At 37.8% G+C, this 21,585-nt stretch overlaps 2 protein-coding genes across 2 annotated transcripts; both read left to right on the top strand.

Moving 5' to 3' along the window:
* The first annotated feature begins 185 nt into the window (after positions 1–185).
* On the top strand, positions 186–5,594 carry LOC110718149 (flavin-containing monooxygenase FMO GS-OX-like 5). The gene is made up of 8 exons (XM_021896948.1): positions 186–482; positions 2,683–2,949; positions 3,223–3,293; positions 3,615–3,776; positions 3,906–3,988; positions 4,355–4,490; positions 4,590–4,763; positions 5,218–5,594. Exons 1-8 carry the CDS (start codon positions 203–205, stop codon positions 5,461–5,463), a joined length of 1,419 nt encoding a protein of 472 aa, XP_021752640.1. The 5' UTR covers positions 186–202; the 3' UTR covers positions 5,464–5,594.
* Positions 5,595–7,958: 2,364 nt separating this feature from the next.
* LOC110718140 (flavin-containing monooxygenase FMO GS-OX-like 5) lies at positions 7,959–13,875 on the top strand. The gene is made up of 8 exons (XM_021896939.1): positions 7,959–8,345; positions 10,402–10,668; positions 11,524–11,594; positions 11,833–11,994; positions 12,121–12,203; positions 12,386–12,521; positions 12,622–12,795; positions 13,371–13,875. The coding sequence occupies exons 1-8, from the start codon at positions 8,066–8,068 to the stop codon at positions 13,599–13,601; spliced, it is 1,404 nt and encodes a 467-aa protein (XP_021752631.1). The 5' UTR covers positions 7,959–8,065; the 3' UTR covers positions 13,602–13,875.
* Positions 13,876–21,585: the final 7,710 nt, after the last annotated feature.

Raw genomic sequence — 21,585 nt, forward strand, 5'->3', positions numbered from 1 at the left:
TATCTTTGATTTGATATTATTGTTTGGAATCTTTTTAACATCCTTATTATTTTCATGTCTATCTTTGCTAGCATTTAATGCTCTTTTGTGAGACTTTAAATAGTTGAATTATTTCATTAATATAATTAAGTTTTCCAACATTATTCTTTTTCTCGTAACTCTATCACTGTAAACTACTATATTTGTGTACTCTTTCCGAAAAATGACTGTCCCATTGTCAACAAAGAAAGTTGTCGTGATCGGCGCTGGAGCGGCTGGGTTGGTAGCGGCGCGTGAGCTTATAAAGGAAGGTCATGATGTAGTGGTGTTCGACCGTGGTGCTCAGCTGGGTGGTAACTGGGTTTACTCGGACGAGGTTGAGTGTGACCCGCTTGGATTCGACCCAACTCGGAAAATCGTTGATTCAAGCCTCTATGCTTCTCTCCGCACCAATACTCCTAGAGAAGCTATGGGTTTTCGTGATTTTCCCTTTGTTCCTACCGGTAATGATATTTTCTCCCTTATTAACTTTTATTTTCTTATTACATAATTGTTGTTGTCATTGTTCGTTGTGAGAAAATCCAAGTTTCTATCCATGAGAAACTTGGATTGTTTATTGACAGGCTAAAGTCGTATCACCTAATCAAAAGTAATTCCTAAAACCGCTAACTAAAATAGATAGGGAAGTAGGGTCGAATCCACAGGAAACAAGTCTTTCTATTCCTAATTAATTAATATAATCTAAATTATCAAGTAACCAATTTGTTTTATGAGAATTAAACTAAAGGAAAATAATTAAACTAAGGCAAATTGAATAAGGGAGGAAATCAATAATAAAAGGCCTAGGGTATAGGTTTTTTTTTTTTTTGAAAGGAGCCTAGGGTATAGGTTCACCAATAAATAATATTCCATGGTAAAACTTAACAATGCATAAATTAATCAGACTGTAAAGGGCTTTCGCTATGTATTACAATCACAGAATTAATCTACCGGTATTAAATCGCATCTCTCGAATCTTGATTTAACCATTTATAAATTAACCTGCCTATTAAAACTAAGCCTAAACATCAATTCTCATCTCTCGAATCTCGAATCAATATTGCATAACTCATACAATTAAACTAGCGCTAATCTAATTGCATAGCAGTAAATCAATCAATAGGAAATTAACCAAAGCATTAACAATCAACAATAATAAATTACCCCTTCATATTATTTATGGATCCCCACAAACCCTGGAATTAAACTACTCACACCTAATTAAATCTCCACTAATCAAAGCAATAAAGCAAGACATAATTAAATCAAAACAATTAAATTACTAAAAGTAAAGAGGGAAGAAATCTTTACCAAAATTAATGGAAATAATGAATTGCATAAAACTCAAGAGTGTAGAGAGAAAAAGTGTAGAGAGAGAAAGTAAGAATATTCGCCAAAGCTTAAAACTAATAATCCGAAATTTAAGTAAAGAGTATATGAAAAAACGTGCTTAACTTCCTAAAATAAAACGTATTTATACTTAAACTAAAAAGATAAAACAAATTATATCAATTAACCATTCAGATTAAAACGCCCGGTCGGGCAGCATCACGCCCGGTCGAACGCGCCTCCAGGCGAAGGCTTGCCCGGTCGGGCGCACCTCCGGGTGAAGGCTTGCCCGGTCGGGCGCACCTCCGGGTGAAGGCTTGCCCGGTCGGGCGCACCTCCGGGTGAAGGCTTGCCCGGTCAGGCACACCTCCGGGTGAAGGCTTGCCTTGCCGGGCGCGCCTCCGGGCGAGGGCCCGCCCTGCCGGGCGAGCTCCCGGGCAAGCTTGGATTTATTCAATTGGGCTGTTTCTTAGCCCAATTCGCATTTCCTCTTTGGAATCTGAATACATGGTCCATTGCCCTAGACTATTCTTCTTCGCCGGACCCTTAATCACCGATTTGATTACTCCAACCGGTCTTGGGCTTCGGAATGTGGTCATATAAATGCGATCTTACTCCAATGCTCGTAGTAGCTCCAATAAATCCAGGAAAATGTTCCAAATCTGCAACTTCCTATTAAACAATACCAAATCTACGAAAACACTAGAAAACGCATATTAGTAACTAAAGTAGCTCCGTAGAGCTCAAATAAACACAATTATGACCATTGGGACGGGGAATAAATATATATATAAAATAGACTCATCAAACTTCCCCAAGCCAAACCTTTGCTTGTCCCTAAGCAAAGCAATGAATAAATAAACCAAAACTTCACCCCAATAATAATTTAAATCAAGCACAATCGATTCAAGGCAAATCCAACAAATATGCATTAATTAAAGTCAACCAATCAAATCCATCCAATTACTAATCCTCTCTAACAATTGTCAAGTAGAGTGAACCACAAGTGTATATGGAATTCAAGACTAGTAATCACGCACTCAACTCTCATTTATGTGGCGAGTAAAAGATGTACTCGATCGCCCTCCATCCAATCCCTTTAATGAGAACAATGTCCTCCCAACTCACGCACGCACTCGTGTGTTTAACAATACCACCTTTATGTCTAGTAGTCTACTAGTCTATTTACTAGATTACTACCTCTTCTTCTTCTTTTTTTTTTATTTTTTTTAATTTTTTTTTTAAAGATATTATTACCTCTGTTACATACTTTCGATTTTTTTTCTTTTTATCTCATAAATAATACCTTTATGGTGCTTACACTTTTCTTTGTAGGCAAAGCCGACAGAGATTCACGAAGGTTTCCAAGCCATCATGAGGTGCGCAAATATTTAGAAGATTTTGCAAGCGAGTTTGGTCTGAATGAATTAATCAGTTATGAGACAGAGGTGCGATATGTTGGGTTAGAGACGGATGGAAAGTGGATGGTGAAATCTACAAGTGTTGGTGGAGATGAGAGCAGCGAAGTGGCTCAAACTTATGATGCTGTGGTAGTCTGTAACGGACATTTCACTCAACCACAAGTTGCTGATAACATTGCTGGTAATTCATTTAGGAATAATTGGTTTTAACTATCTTTCTTTTATTACTTTATTGAAATTACTACGTACCTTTCAAAATTTTTAATTTATTTAACTACTCTTCATTTTTATCATACATGCTAATTCATGATTCTAAAGTTCGCCAAGATTAAATCATTATTTACACAATTCGACACATCTATGAATTTTAAAATTTGCAACATATATAACCTTATGTTAGGTGATGGTTCTTGCTAGTTCTTGATAAATTGTTTTTTATCAATACCTTTTACAGGGTTTGACCTTTGGCCCGGGAGGCAAATTCATAGCCACAACTATCGGATACCAGAACCCTACAAAGACCAGGTATGTTTTTTATTCTATATTTAGTCATTATTGTGTTTGGAGTTCAATTGTTCATATTCAGAGAATTTGCACATAGTGCAACGTTTGTGTGCAACTACCCCACTTACTTCTTATTTTATTTAAGTCAATTAAATTGCCTAAAACAATGCCGTGCCGATCAAGTGTAACATTTATTAAAACACGGAGGGAGTATATTAGAGATGTATGTTGCTATAAGTTCTATCAAGGGACTTTTTATGGTTTTCTTTGATTGTATAATCTTCTTTCCTTGCTTTCTCTGCTTTGTTTTGTCTAGAAATGACGTCTTCTTGCTTCCATCAGGTTGTCGTTGTGATAGGGCTTTCTTCTAGTGCTGTCGATATCTCTAGGGAAATAGCTTTATCAGCCAAAGAAGTCCATGTAACAACTAGATCTAAGGCAGCAGGAAAATTGGGCAAATTTGGAAAACATCATATTTTTGACAACTTGTGGCTCCATCCTATGGTAAAAACTACTCAAATAGTGGGAGAGACTAATAGCCTTCTCGAAAAGTTCATTTAACGCACTGTTTATTTGTTTGTTCCTAATTCAAGAATGAGCTAAAGAATTTCCCATCTTGCCTTAATGATGCAGATAGAAAGAGCCCATGAAGATGGTAGAGTGTCGTTTCAAGATGGGAGCTCGGTCCTTGCAGACGTCATTCTCCATTGCACCGGGTAATTTGCTAGGAATTTTCTTCCCTAAAACTATTTTGTTGGTTAAACTATAAACTAGGTGGGTTTATCAAGTGGCAAAATCATAAATAAATCAACAAAAATGTCTAATCAGCATGACATTCGTAATTATATCAAGTATATATGGGTTCCATATATACTAAAAAGTTGTTAATTTATTTATAGTTTTGCCAATAGTTAAACTAGAGGATGGTCGAATTTAGATACTTGCAAATGCATTCGATCAAAGCCATGTACCCCTTGAGATTTTACTAGCTACGAACACTAGATGAAGTCTGCACAACTAAATTTTATTTGATCAAATATCGTATAAAATTGAATCCAAAAATACTAATGGACTTTCATTAGGTATAAGCAACATTTCCCTTTTCTTCACACCAATGGTGTTGTTAATGTTGATGATAATCGTGTTGGGCCGCTTTACAAGCATGTGTTTCCTCCTTCATTAGCCCCTGGGATATCCTTCATTGGTGTGCCATCATTGGTAAGATTTCTTTTGGTATTATACTTATATTTCATATGTTGTCATCACTAGATACCTAAAAAAAATGACCGAGTCTTTTCAAACATAATGCTATGCTAGATTCTCTCGTTCTTCGTTTATGAACTTCAAAGTAAGTGGGTAGCAGGCGTTTTATCTGGGCGTATATCACTTCCCTCGGAAGAAAAGATGATGGAGGATGTTGAAGCCTTCTATTCAAAATTGGAAGCTAAGGGAGTTCCAAAGCGCTACACTCATAAGATCCATGATGTTAAGGTACGTAATTAAGTTCGTTTATTACTCGAGTTAAATTGATTACCTTTGTCCTTTGGTACTTAATTTCATGTACTCAACAACTAAGAAATTGAGAAAGGCTTCGGATCCTCTCAACTCTTTAATTTACTCCTTGGCATTTAACATGGATAGCCAATGTAACTAAATTGAGAGCTTAGGAAACGGTTTTGTATTAGGCTATCAACATCATAATAGTAACATTGTGCAAGACTCTAAAATATAATGGATTGATTGACAATGATTATGAATTTATAATTCATGAATTCTTTTAGATTAATTTATTGTGATAACTTTGTGTTAAAACAAGTTGTTATAAAATAGTTAAAGATAACCTTTCATGTCTAGTTTGCATAATTGTTGTCGTTCCCTCTTGATGAAATGAAGGAATGATATGTGGATCAATTGACTTCAATAAGATGTTTGGATTTTCATGCAGCAACTCTCTTGGTCATTAGAATATGAGGATTGGCTTGCTGCACAGTGTGGTTGCCCTCTTGCCGAGGAATGGAGGAAGGCTATATTTTTTGGGAGATTAGTCCATGCGCATAAAGAACCAGAGACTTATCGTGATGAATGGGATGATCAAGACTTGGTCTTCCAAGCTTATGAAGATTTTATGCAATACCTGAATGCTGAAGGCAGGGCTGCACTTGCTGCATGCGCCTCGACACCAAGAATTTAAACTCTATTTCATTGATGAAAGATTTTTTAATTGGGAGTTTTGTCGTTTGTGTTTGAGAACTTTTCTAGTGAGAAAGTGCTTGGTATTGTAAGACAAAACGAAGGCCTGTATAAGCTTCTCATTTTAGTAATTCTCGCCTATAATATTTTATTTTATTTTTAAAAAAAATATACCATCAATAATTTTCTAAAACATCAAATTTTAATACCTCTTTGCCCAAAATCTCTTACATGATGTCACTTTGGGAGTTTTTCCAAAATTTTCTGATTCTCACTGCTTCTCTCTTTCTCCTCTTTTCTTTTCAAAATTATTGTTTGAATCTGTACTTTGACTGCATAAGAAACACATAGGGGGGCCAAAAGTGAATAACAAAGACAACATTGGAGAGGCGACCAAAAGGAGACTTGTGGCACTCAAATTGACGCAAATTGGACAAAAAGCTAGGTAAATTAGGTTTTTTTTTATTATTTTTTTTTATTTGACTGTGCTAAGTTGAACATCAATTATAATCATAATAATGTTCATCACAATGTGAAATTGACAAATTTTGATCGAGTTCAATTTCCCGAATGCTTCACCATAATTAAATCCCCAATTTGATTTCAAAACCCTAATTTCATTTTAAAATCTTAAATTAAGTTGCTGAAAGCATTACACAACAATACATACCTTTTTCTTCAATTGCATTTGAGTATTGAATCAATAAGAATAATTTTCAAAACCCATAAAGTATATTGAGTATTATTTTATTAAAAATTACCATAAAGAATATGTTCTAAGTAGGGGTGAGCAAAAAATTAGGGTACTCTGAATCAGAACCGTGGCCTGTTAGGAACCGCAGGAACCGAAACTTGTATAAGAGGTTCCGGTTCCAGGTAGCAAAATGGAGAACCTGTTGCAACAGGTTTCGATTCAGGTTATCAATTTTTTGGAACCGAAACCTATAAGGTACCCTGTAGCCTAAAATGTATCACTTAAGTTTAAATTATACACCAATTCTAATCTATTTTTTAAAATAATAAATATCAAAATTACAATTATAAATACATGTATTAAATTTGCTCAACAATTACTATTAGTTTGTTTTAAACATTATAAATTAGTGATCATCTAGTTTTTTTATAAAAAATTCTGCAAAAAATTATTAAGTATATTACAAGACAGGGTACCCTGAATCGGAACCGGAACTTGTAGGTTCCAATTCCGGCCGGTTCCCAATTTTTAGGAACCTGTTCAACAGGTTTTGATACCGGTTTCCAATTTGAGAAACTTGTTACAATAGGTTCCAGTTCTAGGAATTTTAACAGGGTACCCTATTATGCTCAGTTGCTCACCCCGACCCTTATTCTAAGAGTTAAAATAAAAAAAACACAAGTGAGGTACATTTTTTTTAATGGTAAGAAGAAGGGGCTCATTTGAGGGGGGGGGGGAGATAAGGGAAATCCCTCAAATGAGTCTCATGAGTTTGATCCCTAGACCTCAGAAATACGAGGTAAGAGCGATGTCACTACTCCATCACCTCAAGCTCACACAAGTAAGGTACATGTAAAAAGAGATACAAAGTACAAAGTAAAAAAATATGTACCCGGTACTAGGGCTGTCAAATGGGTCGTGTCGTATTGGGTTCATGTTCGTGTCGATGTTAAATGAGTTGAAAAATCCTTGACCCAAACCTAACCCGTTTATATTAAACGGGTTGAAAACCCTTGACCCAAACCCAACCCGCTTATTAAACGGGTTACCCGGGTAACCTTTTACCCACATATTGTAGTATGTAATAAACTAATTAATATTCAATTTAAAAATTAAAAAGACATACATCATAAAATCATTTAAGATACTACATGAGTTTAAAACTAGTAGTTTTAGCAAAAGATACTACCGAAGTTTAGCTACAACCATACATAAGAATTATCCTAAATTAACCGCCAAGTTTTAACTTACAAAAGTTGAAAATTATAATTTATCTGTCAAATTAACCGCCAAAAAATTACCAAAATATATAAATAGTGCCAAGGCAATTTAAAATTACAAGTTTTGAATAAAAAATTCAGTTTTTTATACTACTTAATTACTAGTTTAAGTGTGTCGGGTCCGGATTAATGGGTTGTTGTCCAACCCATTTATATAATTGGGTTATGCGTGTCGGTTTCAATTCGGTTTGAAAATTTCAACCCAAACCTAACCCGTTTAATTTCGTGTCGATTCGTGTCGACCTAATTATGTAAACAGGTTAAGGATTCTTGACCCAAACCCGCTTATTTCAGGTCAAGTTTGTGTCGAGTTAACGTGTCGTGTCAGCTTATTGACCGATGGTTCAGAATTGACCCACTCAAAATTTTTATATCGTGTCGTGTCAGCTTTTGACAGTCCTATCCAATACATATAAAACGACCGATTTAAAAATGTGGTGCACTCAAGCACAAAAGTCAAGTCAAATTTTAGCGAGTTTATTGACCCATGGTTCAGAATTCACCCAACTCAAAATTCAAATCATGACATTAAAGAAAAACAACTACTCCGTGCTCAATATCACGTTACTATTAAAAATGCCTCAGTTTTCACAAACCACGTTGACATTATCAGTGCACAATTTCCCAAAATGCCCCTCCCGTCAACATCGAAGAAAGTGGCCGTGATCGGCGCCGGAGCAGCCGGCTTAGTGGCGGCGCGTGAGCTTAAAAAGGAAGGTCACAATGTGGAGGTGTTCGAGCGTAGTGCTCAGTTGGGTGGGTGCTGGGTTTACTCACCCGAGGTTGAGTCTGACCCGCTTGGACTCGACCCGACCCGAAAAGTCGTTGGGTCAAGCTTGTACGCTTCTCTCCGCACTAATATTCCTAGAGAAGCTATGGGTTTTCGTGATTTTCCCTTTTTTCCTACTGGTAATCATCAATTTTTGATTCCTCATGTGTTTTTTTTTTTTTTTTTTTTAAATTAATAGTATAATTACATTAGAGTATAATCTAATTTGGTTTGGGTGGAATGAATTATTGTAGACTGTTATGTTTAGGTTGTTTTTATTCAGTATTTAATTAGTTTTGGTGCTGGAAAATACGGGCTCCTGTCAGTTGATCTCTTTAATTTACTTGCAAAGCAAATTTGGAGTATGTGATGGTATATTTGTACATACTTCGTTCGTTACAAATTAATTTACGCGTTTTGACTTTTGACACTATTCATAATATGTGTGAACCATGCAAAATTGAGTAAAATTATAACCGCAAGTGCAAAATTATGCCATGAAATTAGTTTTTAGCGTCAAGAAGATTAGATAATCTTGTATTTTCTCAAAATGTAGTCTTGTTGATCGGATATTCTAACACTTCGACCATATGTATGTTTCAATATAATAACGTAAACGCCACTTGATTACTTGAAATGTGAGTTTTGTAAATTAGGAAGTTTAGCTTGTCTTTTATCGAGTTTTTACAATGGAATTTGAAAGTAGCAATGGTTTTGGTGGAGTAAGGAACAAGATTTTGTTGGTTTCTTGTAGCATTTTTAAATCTATGTTCTAAAGAAATAAATTAGGATGTTCTAGTTTTGGTATAATTGGATTGAAGGAAATGGAGGGAAAGGAAGGGAAGAGAAATGAAGGGATGGAATATCTTTCATTTGGATAACAAATGAGTAAGAAAGGGAATTGGAGGGGAGATAAATGGAGGGATTAAATTGTAGGAAATTGATCCCTCCATTAATGGAGAGATTCAGAAGGAAAACTCACCCTTCTTCCCTCCCCTCCTCTTCTCCTCCCTCCGCTTCTTTTCCTTCCCCTTTCTTTATCCAAACACACTATAAGTCTTTAACTGTGAATGAATGCAAAGGTATATACGAAATAAGATATTGTTACCATATGTGCTACCTCTATTCATGTTCATTGAAAGGTGATCATTTGCCCAATTCCAAAAGTTGAAAGGGGATAGAAGTTATGAAAAGACAGATGGGAGGTATGGGTAGCATTTCTATTGTTTTGTTTGATTAATTATTTTGAGTTATTATAGAAGAAAAGAATGAAATGAAAAAACTCCTACCCCTTGAAGTTTCAGTAATTGTCATTGATCCCTATGCTTTGTAGACATTTATACTTTGTTCGGATTAGAGAAAATAAAGAGGGGGTGGGGTGAGTTTTCCTGGATATTTTCCCTTACGTTTTGTTTGGATAGGAAACAAGGAAGGAAAGGAAGGGGAGGGATAGAAGAGGATGGGAAGAGAGAAGAAAGGGAAGGGGAGGTGAGCTCCATTTTCCCTCCAAATCTTTCCAATTTTGGAGAAATTATGCTTATTAAAGAGAGAGGGAAAATGGATCCCTCCCCCTCCTTTCCTTTCCTTCCCCCAATCCTTTACTCAAACAAGAGAGTTTGTCCCCCTCCCTTTCTCTTCCTTTCATTTCCTTCTATCCAAATAAAGTGTTAGTCTTTAATAAACATTGTCACTCCAAAAATTGGGTAAGGGGTTGGGGGAAGGAAGGGGAGGGAGAAGGAGAGTTTCCTAATCTTTAATAAACACCATCCCGCCTTCGGACCTTCCCCTCCCCTCTCGTTTCTTCTCTTTCCCTTAAATCTTGCTATTTAAAGTGCAAGTGCTGTTAACTAATCATTTAACTATAAAATATTAGTTTATCAACCTTTATGGGAAAAATTGCTACCTTTTATAGTTTAGAATATGATTTTTGAATTTGGGACATGAAACTTGCATTGTGTATTATTTGTACGGGCCGACCCTTAGGAGATGACGCTTCTTGTTGCTGTTGACTTTAGGTGCAAAACTTATGTGAATTCTGCAGGAACTTTAGAGTTCTGGAAGGAAACTAATGTATTACATGATGGAAAGTTTGAACACAACCTTTATGACATGCATTTCGATTAGTAGTTTTGAGGTTCTGTGATTGATTTTCTGGACTAGAATTACTGGTAATGGTGCATACCTTTTTGTTTATAGGCAAAGTTGACAGAGATTCACGAAGGTTTCCAGGTCATCAGGAGGTGTTGAGATATTTGGAAGATTTTGCTTTTGAGTTTGGACTGAATGAATTAATAAGTTACCAAACAGAGGTGAGGCATGTTGGGTTGGAGACAGATGGAAAGTGGATGGTGAAATATAGGAGAGGTGGTGGAGATGAGAGCAGTGATGTGGCCAAAACTTACGATGCTGTGGTTGTTTGCAACGGACATTACACTGAACCACGAGTTGCTGATAATATTCCTGGTAATTAATTTGTATTTTTATAACTGTTTCGTTTTAAATCTTTGAAAGAAAGGTATTGGATTACAAGTTCAGCTCTTTATTGCTGTGTTGTTTATGAGGGATGGGAGATGATAATCACTAAACTCTGGTCTTTGAAAAAAATCACATAACTCTATTGTTAATAGTGTTATATCACTTGATGTGTAACATATTATAAGCATGGAGTCTTGAAACCACCTGAAAACAGAATGGGTTATGAAATTTTTTTCACTAGTATCGTTAAGTGCCCCATCTTTTTAAAAGTTGCTGATTCCATTCTGAACATGGGCGGAACTTCTTGGTTTTGTGCAGAGCTCGGTCACATACACTTGATATAACTACATACTTTGTGTATTCTAAGTAAAATGTTGGCCATTAAGGTGTCAATCTGTCATGTTACTAATGTGAGGAAATATGCATCTTCAATTGAAGCACATTGAAAAGAGGCAACTGGTGGCTTCAATTCCATGGCTACTTTAATGCTACTTCATAATTAGGCAAGGTGGTGAACAATATGAATATCAAATAAGTATTTCATTAGCCATTAATAAAATGACTGACAAGTGAAAACATCTCTTTTGAAACATTGCATGGAGATGAGTAGTATTTTTAGAGATTGATTATATAATTATCTGCCATTGATATGTCTTATGCTGACAAATTTTGAAAATTATGAATAACATACAAGCTAAGCTTTCTTCTTGTTGTTTCACAAGATAGAACCAATTTTTACACAATTTTACACGTTCGTGAATATTAAATTTTTTTTACATGGTCCTATGTTGGGTGATGATGCATGTTAGTTCTTGATAGATTTTTCTTTGATGCCTCCTACAGGCATTGACCTTTGGCCGGGGAGGCAAATTCATAGCCACAATTATCGTATTCCAGAACCCTATCAAGACCAGGTGTGTTTTTTTATTCTATATTTGGTTATTCTGTGTTTCATATGACTTGATCATACTAAGAATTATAGATGCACAGAATGCAGTGTTTATGTGTAATTGCAGTCAATTCTATGAACTCCCCAAGGGAAGTTTTTTTGGCTTTCTTCGAATTGCATTATCTCCTTTCCTTATTTTTCTCTGTTATGTTTGTCTAGATATAACTGTTCTCCTTTTTTCAATGTCTTGTTGCTTCCATCAGGTTGTTGTTTTGATTGGGTTTTCTGCTAGTGCTATTGATATCTGTAGGGATATCGCTGTATCAGCCAAACAAGTCCATGTAGCAACTAGGTCTGAAGCAGCAGGAAAATTTCACAAATTTGGAAAGCAACCTGTTTATGACAACTTGTGGTTCCATCCAATGGTAAAATTACTCAACTAGAGGAAGAAACTGATAGCCTTTATGAGAATTTAATTAAAATTATCGTTCATTTGTTTGCCTTTTGTTAGGATGAGTTAAAATGGCATTCTTCTTCGCTAAATAATGCAGATAGAAAAAGCCCATGAAGATGGTAGAGTATCGTTTCAGGATGGGAGTGTGGTTCTTGCAGATGTTTTCCTCCATTGCACCGGGTATTTTGATTAAAATATCTATCCTTGAGCCTTTTTGTTTGGTTTTGCTATAGAGACTGAAAGAGAGTCGACTATGAATAGATGCAGATGAATGACATCTGCACGCTTCCATTTTATATGAACAAAATGCTGTAAAAAGAATAGAATCATTATTACTGATGGACTGATGCGTCATTTTTCAGGTACAAGCAACATTTCCCTTTTCTTCACACCAGTGGTGCCGTAAATGTTGATGATAATCGTGTGGGGCCGCTGTACAAGCATGTGTTTCCTCCTGCATTAGATCCAGGAATCTCTTTCATTGGTGTGCCATCATTGGTAAAATATTTTGGTGTTACACTTTCTTCTATCTAGAGGAGTAATTTTCATCATTAGATAGCCAAAGAAATTGACCAAGTCTTCTCAAATTCCATGCTAGGTTATCCCGTTCTTCCTTTTCGAACTTCAAAGTAAGTGGGTAGCAGGCATTTTATCTGGGCGGATATCACTTCCATCCAAAGAAAAGATGATGAAAGATGTGGAAGCCTTCTACTCAGAACTGGAAGCTAAGGAAGTTCCAAAGCGTTACACACATAGGATCCATGATATTAAGGTAACTTTAGAAGAATGATTTACTTCTAAACTCTTTGCTCCTTGGTGTATGTTTAGCCTGGATTAGCTCATGTGAGTTATGTAACTAACTTGAGAGCTTAGCACACAATTGTGCATCACGCTATCAGCTTCATGCTAGAAACATTTTTACAGGGGTCTAGATTTGACCTGTAAAAAATTGGGACAGTATCTTTATTAATGGCTGCATCGGCCTTGATTATGAATTTTAAATTCCAGAACTCTTGCTACTGTGCTAATTTTGTGTTAAAAGAAGTTGGTACAGAATACTTTGTTAGATTGTTGATAAGCAGCTACTCCCTTTGTTACATATTATGTGCAACTTTTGGGTAATATTTGTGAGAGAAAAAATTCCAAAGTTGCACGTAATATGTAACAGAGGTAGTATATATATTACTTACTGACCAGCTAGATTTTGATGTGTAATTTGCATAATATCGTTACCTTGGGAGTGAGTTAAAATGGAGGAATGATATGAAAATCTCTAGGAGTCTAGGAATGGATTATTCCACACTGAATTTTTGTTGAAATTGACTTCGATGATGGAATTTTACGCAGCGGTTCTTTGGGTCATTTGAATACGAGGATTGGCTTGCTGCAGAATGTGGCTGCCCACCCGCTGAGGAATGGAGGAAGGGTATGTTTTTTGGGACATTCGTCCGCGTTATTAAACAAATAGAGACTTATCGTGACGAATGGGATGATGAAGACTTGGTTCTGCAAGCGTATGAAGATTTTATGCAATACTTATCGGCTGAAAGCAGAGCTGCAATTGCTGCTACATTATGATTTATAACTCTGTTTCATTGATGAAGAATTGTATTCATTGTCTAATCCTACTGGTTTAAATTGCAAAGCCCAAGCACCCAATAAAGAATTACTACTACAATAAGAGAATGTATATGGTTGCACACTTGCACGAGATTAGCAACCATGCACATTGTGGTCTTGGTTAGACGATATAATAAATAAATAATGGGTTTTTTTGCTACGTAGCAACCCCGTGTTTTTTCACTATTCTATGTTGTACCCCTTCTTTTGAAAGTTCCACACCATACCCATATAATACCCTTCTAATGCCAAGAATTTTCTATGTTATGTCCTTGTGATTTTTGTTTTCCAACTAAGGTGTATCCTTTTTTCAAGTCAATTAGCAGAAATGAAAGAGAGAGAATTTTAAAAACCAAAATCTGATTCTGTAATTATTAAGTTGCGTAATATTGTTAAATACAACAATGTATGCCCAACATCATTGATGTGATCATTTAACAGGAGGAGATGCAAGGAGGAGAACAAGATACCAGTGATAGAAAGAAAAAAAGCTTTTATAATAAAATATAGGAAAAATACACTTTAATAATCTCAACTATTGACGATTTATTTTTAATAATCCCAACTAAGGTTTATCATCTAGTAATCCCAACTTTGCTCTGAGTTTGCCTCCAGTAGGCCCAATCTGTCAACGACTTGTTATAACAGGTAACTACGACACGTGTCAACACGTAATTGGTCCAAAATTTAAAAAAAAAAAAACTCAAAATTTCCCAGCCACCCTTTCCCCCACCGTCAAACCCTAACCCCACCCCTGACCTAAGTGGGAACCGGCTAGACCCCCCCTAACCACCGAAACCGGTCGACCGGCCCTTTACCACCCATCGGACCTACCCTCGACCCCCAAAACCATCCACCCAGCCCACCCTAACCCCCAAAACTGCCGACCCAACCCACCCCTCGACCATCGAAACCAAGCACTCTTCCTTCCTCCGCTGCCAATACCGCTCCTTCCATCCCTTCCCCCACCGTCGAAACGACTGATTTTGAGGTTGGGGAAAGGGAGGAGGGGGCGGTTTTGGCGGCAAAGGATAGGAGAGGGCTTGTTTTGAGGTTCGGGTGGGTTGGGTTGGTGGTTTTTGAGGTCAGGGTGGGTGGTTTCGAGGGTCAGGGGGTGGGCCAGATGGGTGGTAGAGGGTCGATCAACCTTTTTCGAAGGGGAGGGGGGGAGGGGAGTGGAGTGGCCGACCGATTTTTGGTGAGGTCAGGAGTGGGGATTAGGGTGCGACGGTGGGGGAAAGGGAGGCTGGTAAATTTTGGTTTTTTTTTTTTTTTTTTAATTTTGGACCAATCACATGTTGATACGTGACTATTAAATAATAAAAAAAAAACACTCTTTCAGCAAAGTTGGGATTATTAGATAATAAACTTTAGTTGGGATTATTAGAAGTAAATCGGCAATAGTTGGGATTATTAATTAAAGTCAATTTTTCCTAAAAATTAAAAAAAAAAAAAAAAGTGTCCAACCCTAAGGACAATCGTGTTAAAGTAGGATATGGTAAGAGTATTTTAGCATTTAGAAAAAAATGATATTAATGTAACAATTCATAAATGGAAAATGGCGAGCGAATGAAACAACGAGAGAAAACCTAGGGTTAACGAGTGAGGAAAATGACATTCTTCAGAGATCAAATAAGAAATTTAAACGGCATTTCGAAGAATCTGACAATGGAAATTCGATGGAAATTGAAATGGTGAGGGCGGAAGGGGTTCCTAATTCTGTAGTTTAGAAGCAAGGGTCCTACCTGCAAGCTACGAGAGGAATGGCGGCTACAGTGAACCCTCTGTTCAATAACAGCGTTGATGATGAAGATGTATCGGATGATGATGTTCCTAATGAATTTGATGATGGTGACGATGAGCGTTGCCCAACCATCCTATTGACAAAAGAGGAGAAGCATAGACAATTCAAGCCATGGGAGAGTGCCCTAATTATCAGACTCTTTGACAGAAAATTGGGGTATGAAGTCCTTGTTTGAAGATTGAGATTAAAATGGAGCTTAAATGGTGATAGTGCCTTAACAGATGTAGGTTGTGCTTATTATATTGTGAGATTCAACAATTTGGAATATTATGATTATGTTATGACTCAAGGACCGTGGATTATTAGAGATAGTTATTTGAATATTCAAAAATGGGTTCCAAACTTCATCCCAGATGAGGAACCTATCAAGAAGCTGATGGCGTGGGTTAGAACTCCTAATCTCTTGGTCGAATATTTCGACAATGATTTTTTGCGCAAGATTGGTTTGAAAATTGGAAAGGTAATCCGCATTGATAAACATACAGAGTCCAAAAATCGTGGCCAATTTGTTCGATTTAGTATTGAAGTAGATTTAACCAAACCTTTGTTGGCTAAGTTTCGAATGAGTGGAAGGATTTGGAAGATACAATTCGATGGTTTGAGGCTTATATATATGCTTTCAGTGTGGCAAGCTAGGCCATAAATATGATCAATGTGGCAATTTTGCTGCTGGAATTACAGGGAACTCGAAGGTGTCGGATGTAAACTCAGTGGTGAATATGGGTAATCAACCAGGCAAAGATTGTCGTCCAGAAATCCATGACACTTATGGAGCTTGGATGATTGTGCAAAGGTCTTTGCGGAAATTCGGCCACAAGGATGGAGTTGGGGCAAGAAGTAGGCAAAATTCTCATGATCAACATAAGAACGACTAGCAAAAGTCTAGTCAGGCCAAGAAGGGTGGGCAGTGGGTGCCTAGGCCAAACCCAGGTGACTCACCAGAGCAGCAAAGGGTCTAGATTTGGTGTGTTACATATTGAGGAAGATATGGAGCCGATTTCAGAGTCCTTGCCTAGGAATCAAACTAAGGAAAGTCCTATTTTGGACAAGGAGGAAGATATAGAAGCAATGAAGGAGGATATGATAAATTTGGGGGAGGGTCAAGATATGGCAATTGAAAATCTTAACTCCTTTAATGGAGAGGAACAGAATATTATGGACCAATCAGCAGTTGATCTTGGCAATATTTCCCAACTGAAAAAAGATAATGTTGGAAACAATAATGATTTGGTTATGGGCAGTAGATTGTTATCTAAGGAAAAATTATCTTTACAGCTTAATAAAGATAAAGATATTAGGCAAAGAATCCCCCTCTCAATGAAAAATAATGATTCGTTTCCTAGTACTACTTGCGTAATTAAGAAGAATAATAATAATTCCTCTTCCAAATTTTCCAGACCTTATTCACTTTCAAAATCGAATTCGGGTAAGGAGAATTTTGTGGAGATAGCTTCGTCAACCCCTTCAGCCTTGCGCAATCAATTTGGTTCAGAGAGTGCTGGTAGATTGGAAGTCCCTCATGAATTGGCAAAGCATTCCAACATGCCTGGAGACCCGGATCCCCCTAACGTTCGACCTGTTCATCGATTATCAAACAGAGGGTCCATCGATGGTGTCATGTCATCCTCTAGCGAACAAATTTGTGTTCGAAGTGAACACGTACTTGCCACTGGAACACAATCCTCCGGATATGATGGCTACGTTTCAGATTCTGTACGTGACGAACGGTCCGATAAGAGCGCTGAGGGAAGCGTATCTTTCACTTTGCCTAACATTCCTTTGAACGTTTACGACCACTTTCCTATCTTTTCAGAATTTAATATGTCCTTTAAAATAATGATTTGGAATGTTCAGGGAGCAGGGAACAAAGTCACTCTGATTAGAGAAATAGTCCGCATTAATAATCCAACGGTCTTAGCGTTGGTTGAGACTCATCTAAGTGGGGAGCAAGCAAAATGAATTTGTGATAGCATTGGATTTTCTGGTCAAATGCGTGTAGAAGCTCAGGGCTTCGTAGGAGGTATATGGTTATTTTAGAGAACCGAGTTAGTTAGTGACGATCTTAGAATTTGGCAGCCATACGCAGCATCTTACAGTGGAAATCAAGAAGCATGGTGAAGCACCGTGGCTGTTTTCGGCGGTGTATGCAAGCCCGGATATTATACTTCGAAAGAATTTGTGGGAAGATTTGGAGCACATCAAGCATAATTACTCGGGTCTGTGGCTAATTGCAGGTGACTTCAATGAGACTACGAGTATGAGCGAGAGAAATGGTGCAGGTGGGTCTGAGATGGTTCGAAGATGTAGAGCTTTTGCGGAATGGATTGATAAAAATGAATTGTTCGATTTGAGGTGTTCAAGTCCTGTTCACACTTGGTTTCAAACAATTTTCTTGAGTCTTTTAAATTGGCTAGATTAGATAGGGGTTTGGTAAATGAAGCATGGAGAGTTCGATTTGATGAAGGAGCCCTGCGAAATCTCCCTAAATCAAAGAGTAATCATTACCCTATTCTAATTAGCACAAATGGCTTCGCTCCTATACCCTTGTCTTTAAAGCCTTTTTGCTTTCAAGCTGCGTGGATGAATCATGCGAAATTTGATGAGTTTATTCATTCAAAATGGGATATCAGTTCTCCCATCATTCTTTTCCTCCGTACTTTTGCAGAATTTTTGGCTACCTGGAATAAAGAAATTTTCCATAATATTTTTAGGAAAAAATCGAAGCTATGGACGAGGCTTGAAGGAGTACAAAAACGACTAGTAGCCGGTAAAGATAGACATCTCATCAAACTCGAAATGAAACTGAGAAGGGAGATGGATGAGATTTTAAATCAGGAGGAGATTTTATGGTTTCAAAAGTCGAGAGTTGATAGTCTTCGAGATGGGGACCGCAATACTAAGTATTACCATCTGTCCACAATCATTCGTTGCAGACAAAATCGAATTGAATCTCTTAAAGATGCGGATGATGTGTGGATTACTTGCCCTACGCATGTCAAGGAAATGGTTTTGAATTATTGGAATAATCTGTTTCAAGAAGAACCGAGTCCTTCACAGGCGAGAGACTTCTGCTAGATCAGTTTCCCTTCATTAGTCAGGAAGATCGAGATTTAATTTCTCGACCTTTTACTGGAAACGAAGTGAAGCGTGCATTATTTGGGATGAAACCGTTTAAGGCACCTGGCCCCGATGGTTTGCAACCCCTCTTTTTCCAACATTATTGGCAACTTGTGGCTCCAAGTGTTATCAAGCTAGTCAAGGATGTTTTAGATGGGAAATCGTTCCCAAAGGGACTCAATGATGCATTTTTGGTGCTAATTCCAAAGATGGACTCACCTCGAAAGCCGAACCATTTTAGACCAATTGGTCTTTGTAGCATCACTTACAAGATCGTTAGCAAAGTGATTGTCAATCGTTTAAAGCCACTTTTGTCGACTCTTATTTCCCCGAAATAGTGTAGTTTCGTTCCCAAGCGACAAATCACTGATAATATCATTATAGTGCAAGAGATGCTGCATTTGATGAGGAAGAAGCAAGGAAAGCAAGGGTTAATGGCGGTGAAAATTGATTTTGAGAAGGCTTACGATAGGCTCCGGTGGTCGTTCATTAGAGAGTCATTGTTAGAGCTTAGACTTCCGCAGTCAATGGTTGACATTGTTATGAATTGTATAACATCGACAAAGTTACAAATTCTTTGGAATGGCGAGCCGATTTCTAGTTTCACCCCGAGTTGTAGCATTAGGCAAGGTGATCCCCTCTCTCCTTATCTCTATGTGATTTGTATGGAGAGATTAGCGCATTTAATTGAACATGAGGTTAAGGTTGGAGGTTGGAAGGCAATTAGAGCTTGTAGGAAAGGGTCGCAGGTCTCCCATCTTGCTTTTGCGGATGATCTAATTCTTTTTTGTGATGCATCGATTGATCAAGCTTTTTGTATGAAAAATTGCCTAGATAGATTTTGTAGAGCTTCCAGAAGAAAAGTGAGCTATGAAAAGTCATGTGCTTTTTCCTCGAGCAACACAGATGGAGATGTTCGACAGGCTATTTGTGATACTTTGGGAATGACTTACACAGAAGATATGGTACGTTACTTGGGAGTACCAACTATTAATGGAAGGACTACCAAGCAAGACTACCGGTACTTGATTGAGAAGATAAATTCGAAATTAGCCAGCTGGAAATTGAAAATTCTTTCGCTAGCAGGTAGGAGTACATTGGCACAGGCCTGCCTCTCTTTAGTGCCGTATTTTACTATGCAAACTACAAAGCTTCCTAAGGCTACTTGTGACGAGATCGATAAGAAGACTAGGAGTATTCTTGTGGGGTAATGATGAAGAGCACAGAAAAGCTCATCTTGTGGCCTGGGAAACCGTCACTAAATCAAAAAGTGAAGGGGCTTTGGGCCTTAGATCGCTGAGACAAGCTAACACGGCTATTTTTAGCTAAGTTAGGATGGAGGGTTCTCACTGAACCTAATTCGCTTTGGTCTCGTATTTTGCGCAATAAATATTGTGGTGGAAGGTGTGATCTCAAAATGTTCAAGGTGAAGGCGGATGCATCTAATGTTTGGAAGGGCATTGTAGAGAATGTTGATGCTCTCAAGTAGGGAATAAGCATGGCGGTGGGTAGTGGTGATAAAATTGCATTTTGGACGCATCGCTAGGCTTCCTCTGAGACCTTGTATGAATTGGCCAACCCAAAGCCACCTTTGGAGATGATTGAAGATCCAGTTTGCAATTACTGGGACTTTAATTCGGGGTGGAGATATGAATTATTTGGGAATTTTTTGAATGCTGAGGTGCTGGAAATGGTAGCTTCTCTTGAGGTCTTAAATGATGAAGATCTGATTGATGGCCTTCATTGGAATGGCAACCCTTCCGGTGGTTTTACTATCTCATCTGCTATCAAGATTATTAGGAACAAGGAGGAGGTGCCTAATCGTGAAAGCCAAGGCTGGAAGGCTATTTGGAGAGCTCGTGTGCCGCAAAAAATAAGAATGTTTACTTGGATAGCAGTTAGAGATAGGCTCATGAGTAATGCTATTCGGTTTACTCGCAAGATGACTAATGACCCGAGATGTGGAGTGTGTAGAGCAAATGAAGAGAGTGTTAATCACATTCTACGGGTATGCCCCGCTACGATGATGGTGTGGAGAAGGCTTGGGTAGGATGATAATATGATCTACAATTCTATGCTGTGTGGAGAATGGATCATGTTCAACATTGAAACTAGGCAGTCCCTTGAAGGAGAAGCTCGAAAGGTAACATTTATGGTTACTTGTTGGTGGTTATGGCGCTGGAGAAATGAGAAAATATTTTCTCAATCACCTAGCATTCCTCCAGATCAAGGTGCTTTTATCATGGCTAGAATTTTGGACATCAATCGTGCGATGGACATCCCTCTTTTGTATAATCCAGGTGGCTCAGGGAGAAGGGTAGAGAAGTATATTCGTTGGGAGTTGCCTTGTGTGGGGTAGGTGTGCCTTAACACTAACGGAGCTTCGAAAGGAAACCCAGGCCAACAGGTGCTGGAGGTTTAATTAGAGGCTGCAATGGGGAAATTTTCGAGGTGTTTGGTACCAACTGTGGCATATGTTCGAACAACAAGGCTGAGTTTCTTGGTGTGCTTCGTGGATTAGCAATAACTTAGAATGCTGGCCATAGACTTGTTCAAGTGTCCTTAGATTCGGAGTTTGCTATCCAAATGTTAGTTGAGCCTTGCCCCAACTAACTCTCCTTTCATTAACATCATTCGCAAATGCAAATCCATGATTGCACGAGAAGGTTGGAAAGTGAAGATAAGTCACTGCTATAGAGAGGCTAACCGGGCTACGGACTGACTAGCTAATTTTGGCGTCAACTCGATGCAGAAGATGGTCATCTTTGAGGAGATCCCAGAGGATCTACGGGCCGTTTTATTGGAGGATTTGAGCGGAGTTGCTAGAGCTAGACTTGTTCCCTTGGACAAGGCTCAGTTCAAGTGTTTTATTTTGTTTTTTCGTTTTTGTTTGCTTTTCTTTTGTTTTTAGTTTTTTGTTTGTGCTTTTGCTTTGTTTCGGGCTTGGTTCCCTCTCTTTCACCAAATAAAAAAAAGGATATGGTAAGAGTCCAAGTGTCCAAATATATAAATAAAAATTAG

This window comes from Chenopodium quinoa, unplaced genomic scaffold (genome assembly GCF_001683475.1).
Source record: "Chenopodium quinoa cultivar QQ74 unplaced genomic scaffold, ASM168347v1, whole genome shotgun sequence".
Lineage (NCBI taxonomy): Eukaryota > Viridiplantae > Streptophyta > Magnoliopsida > Caryophyllales > Amaranthaceae > Chenopodium > Chenopodium quinoa.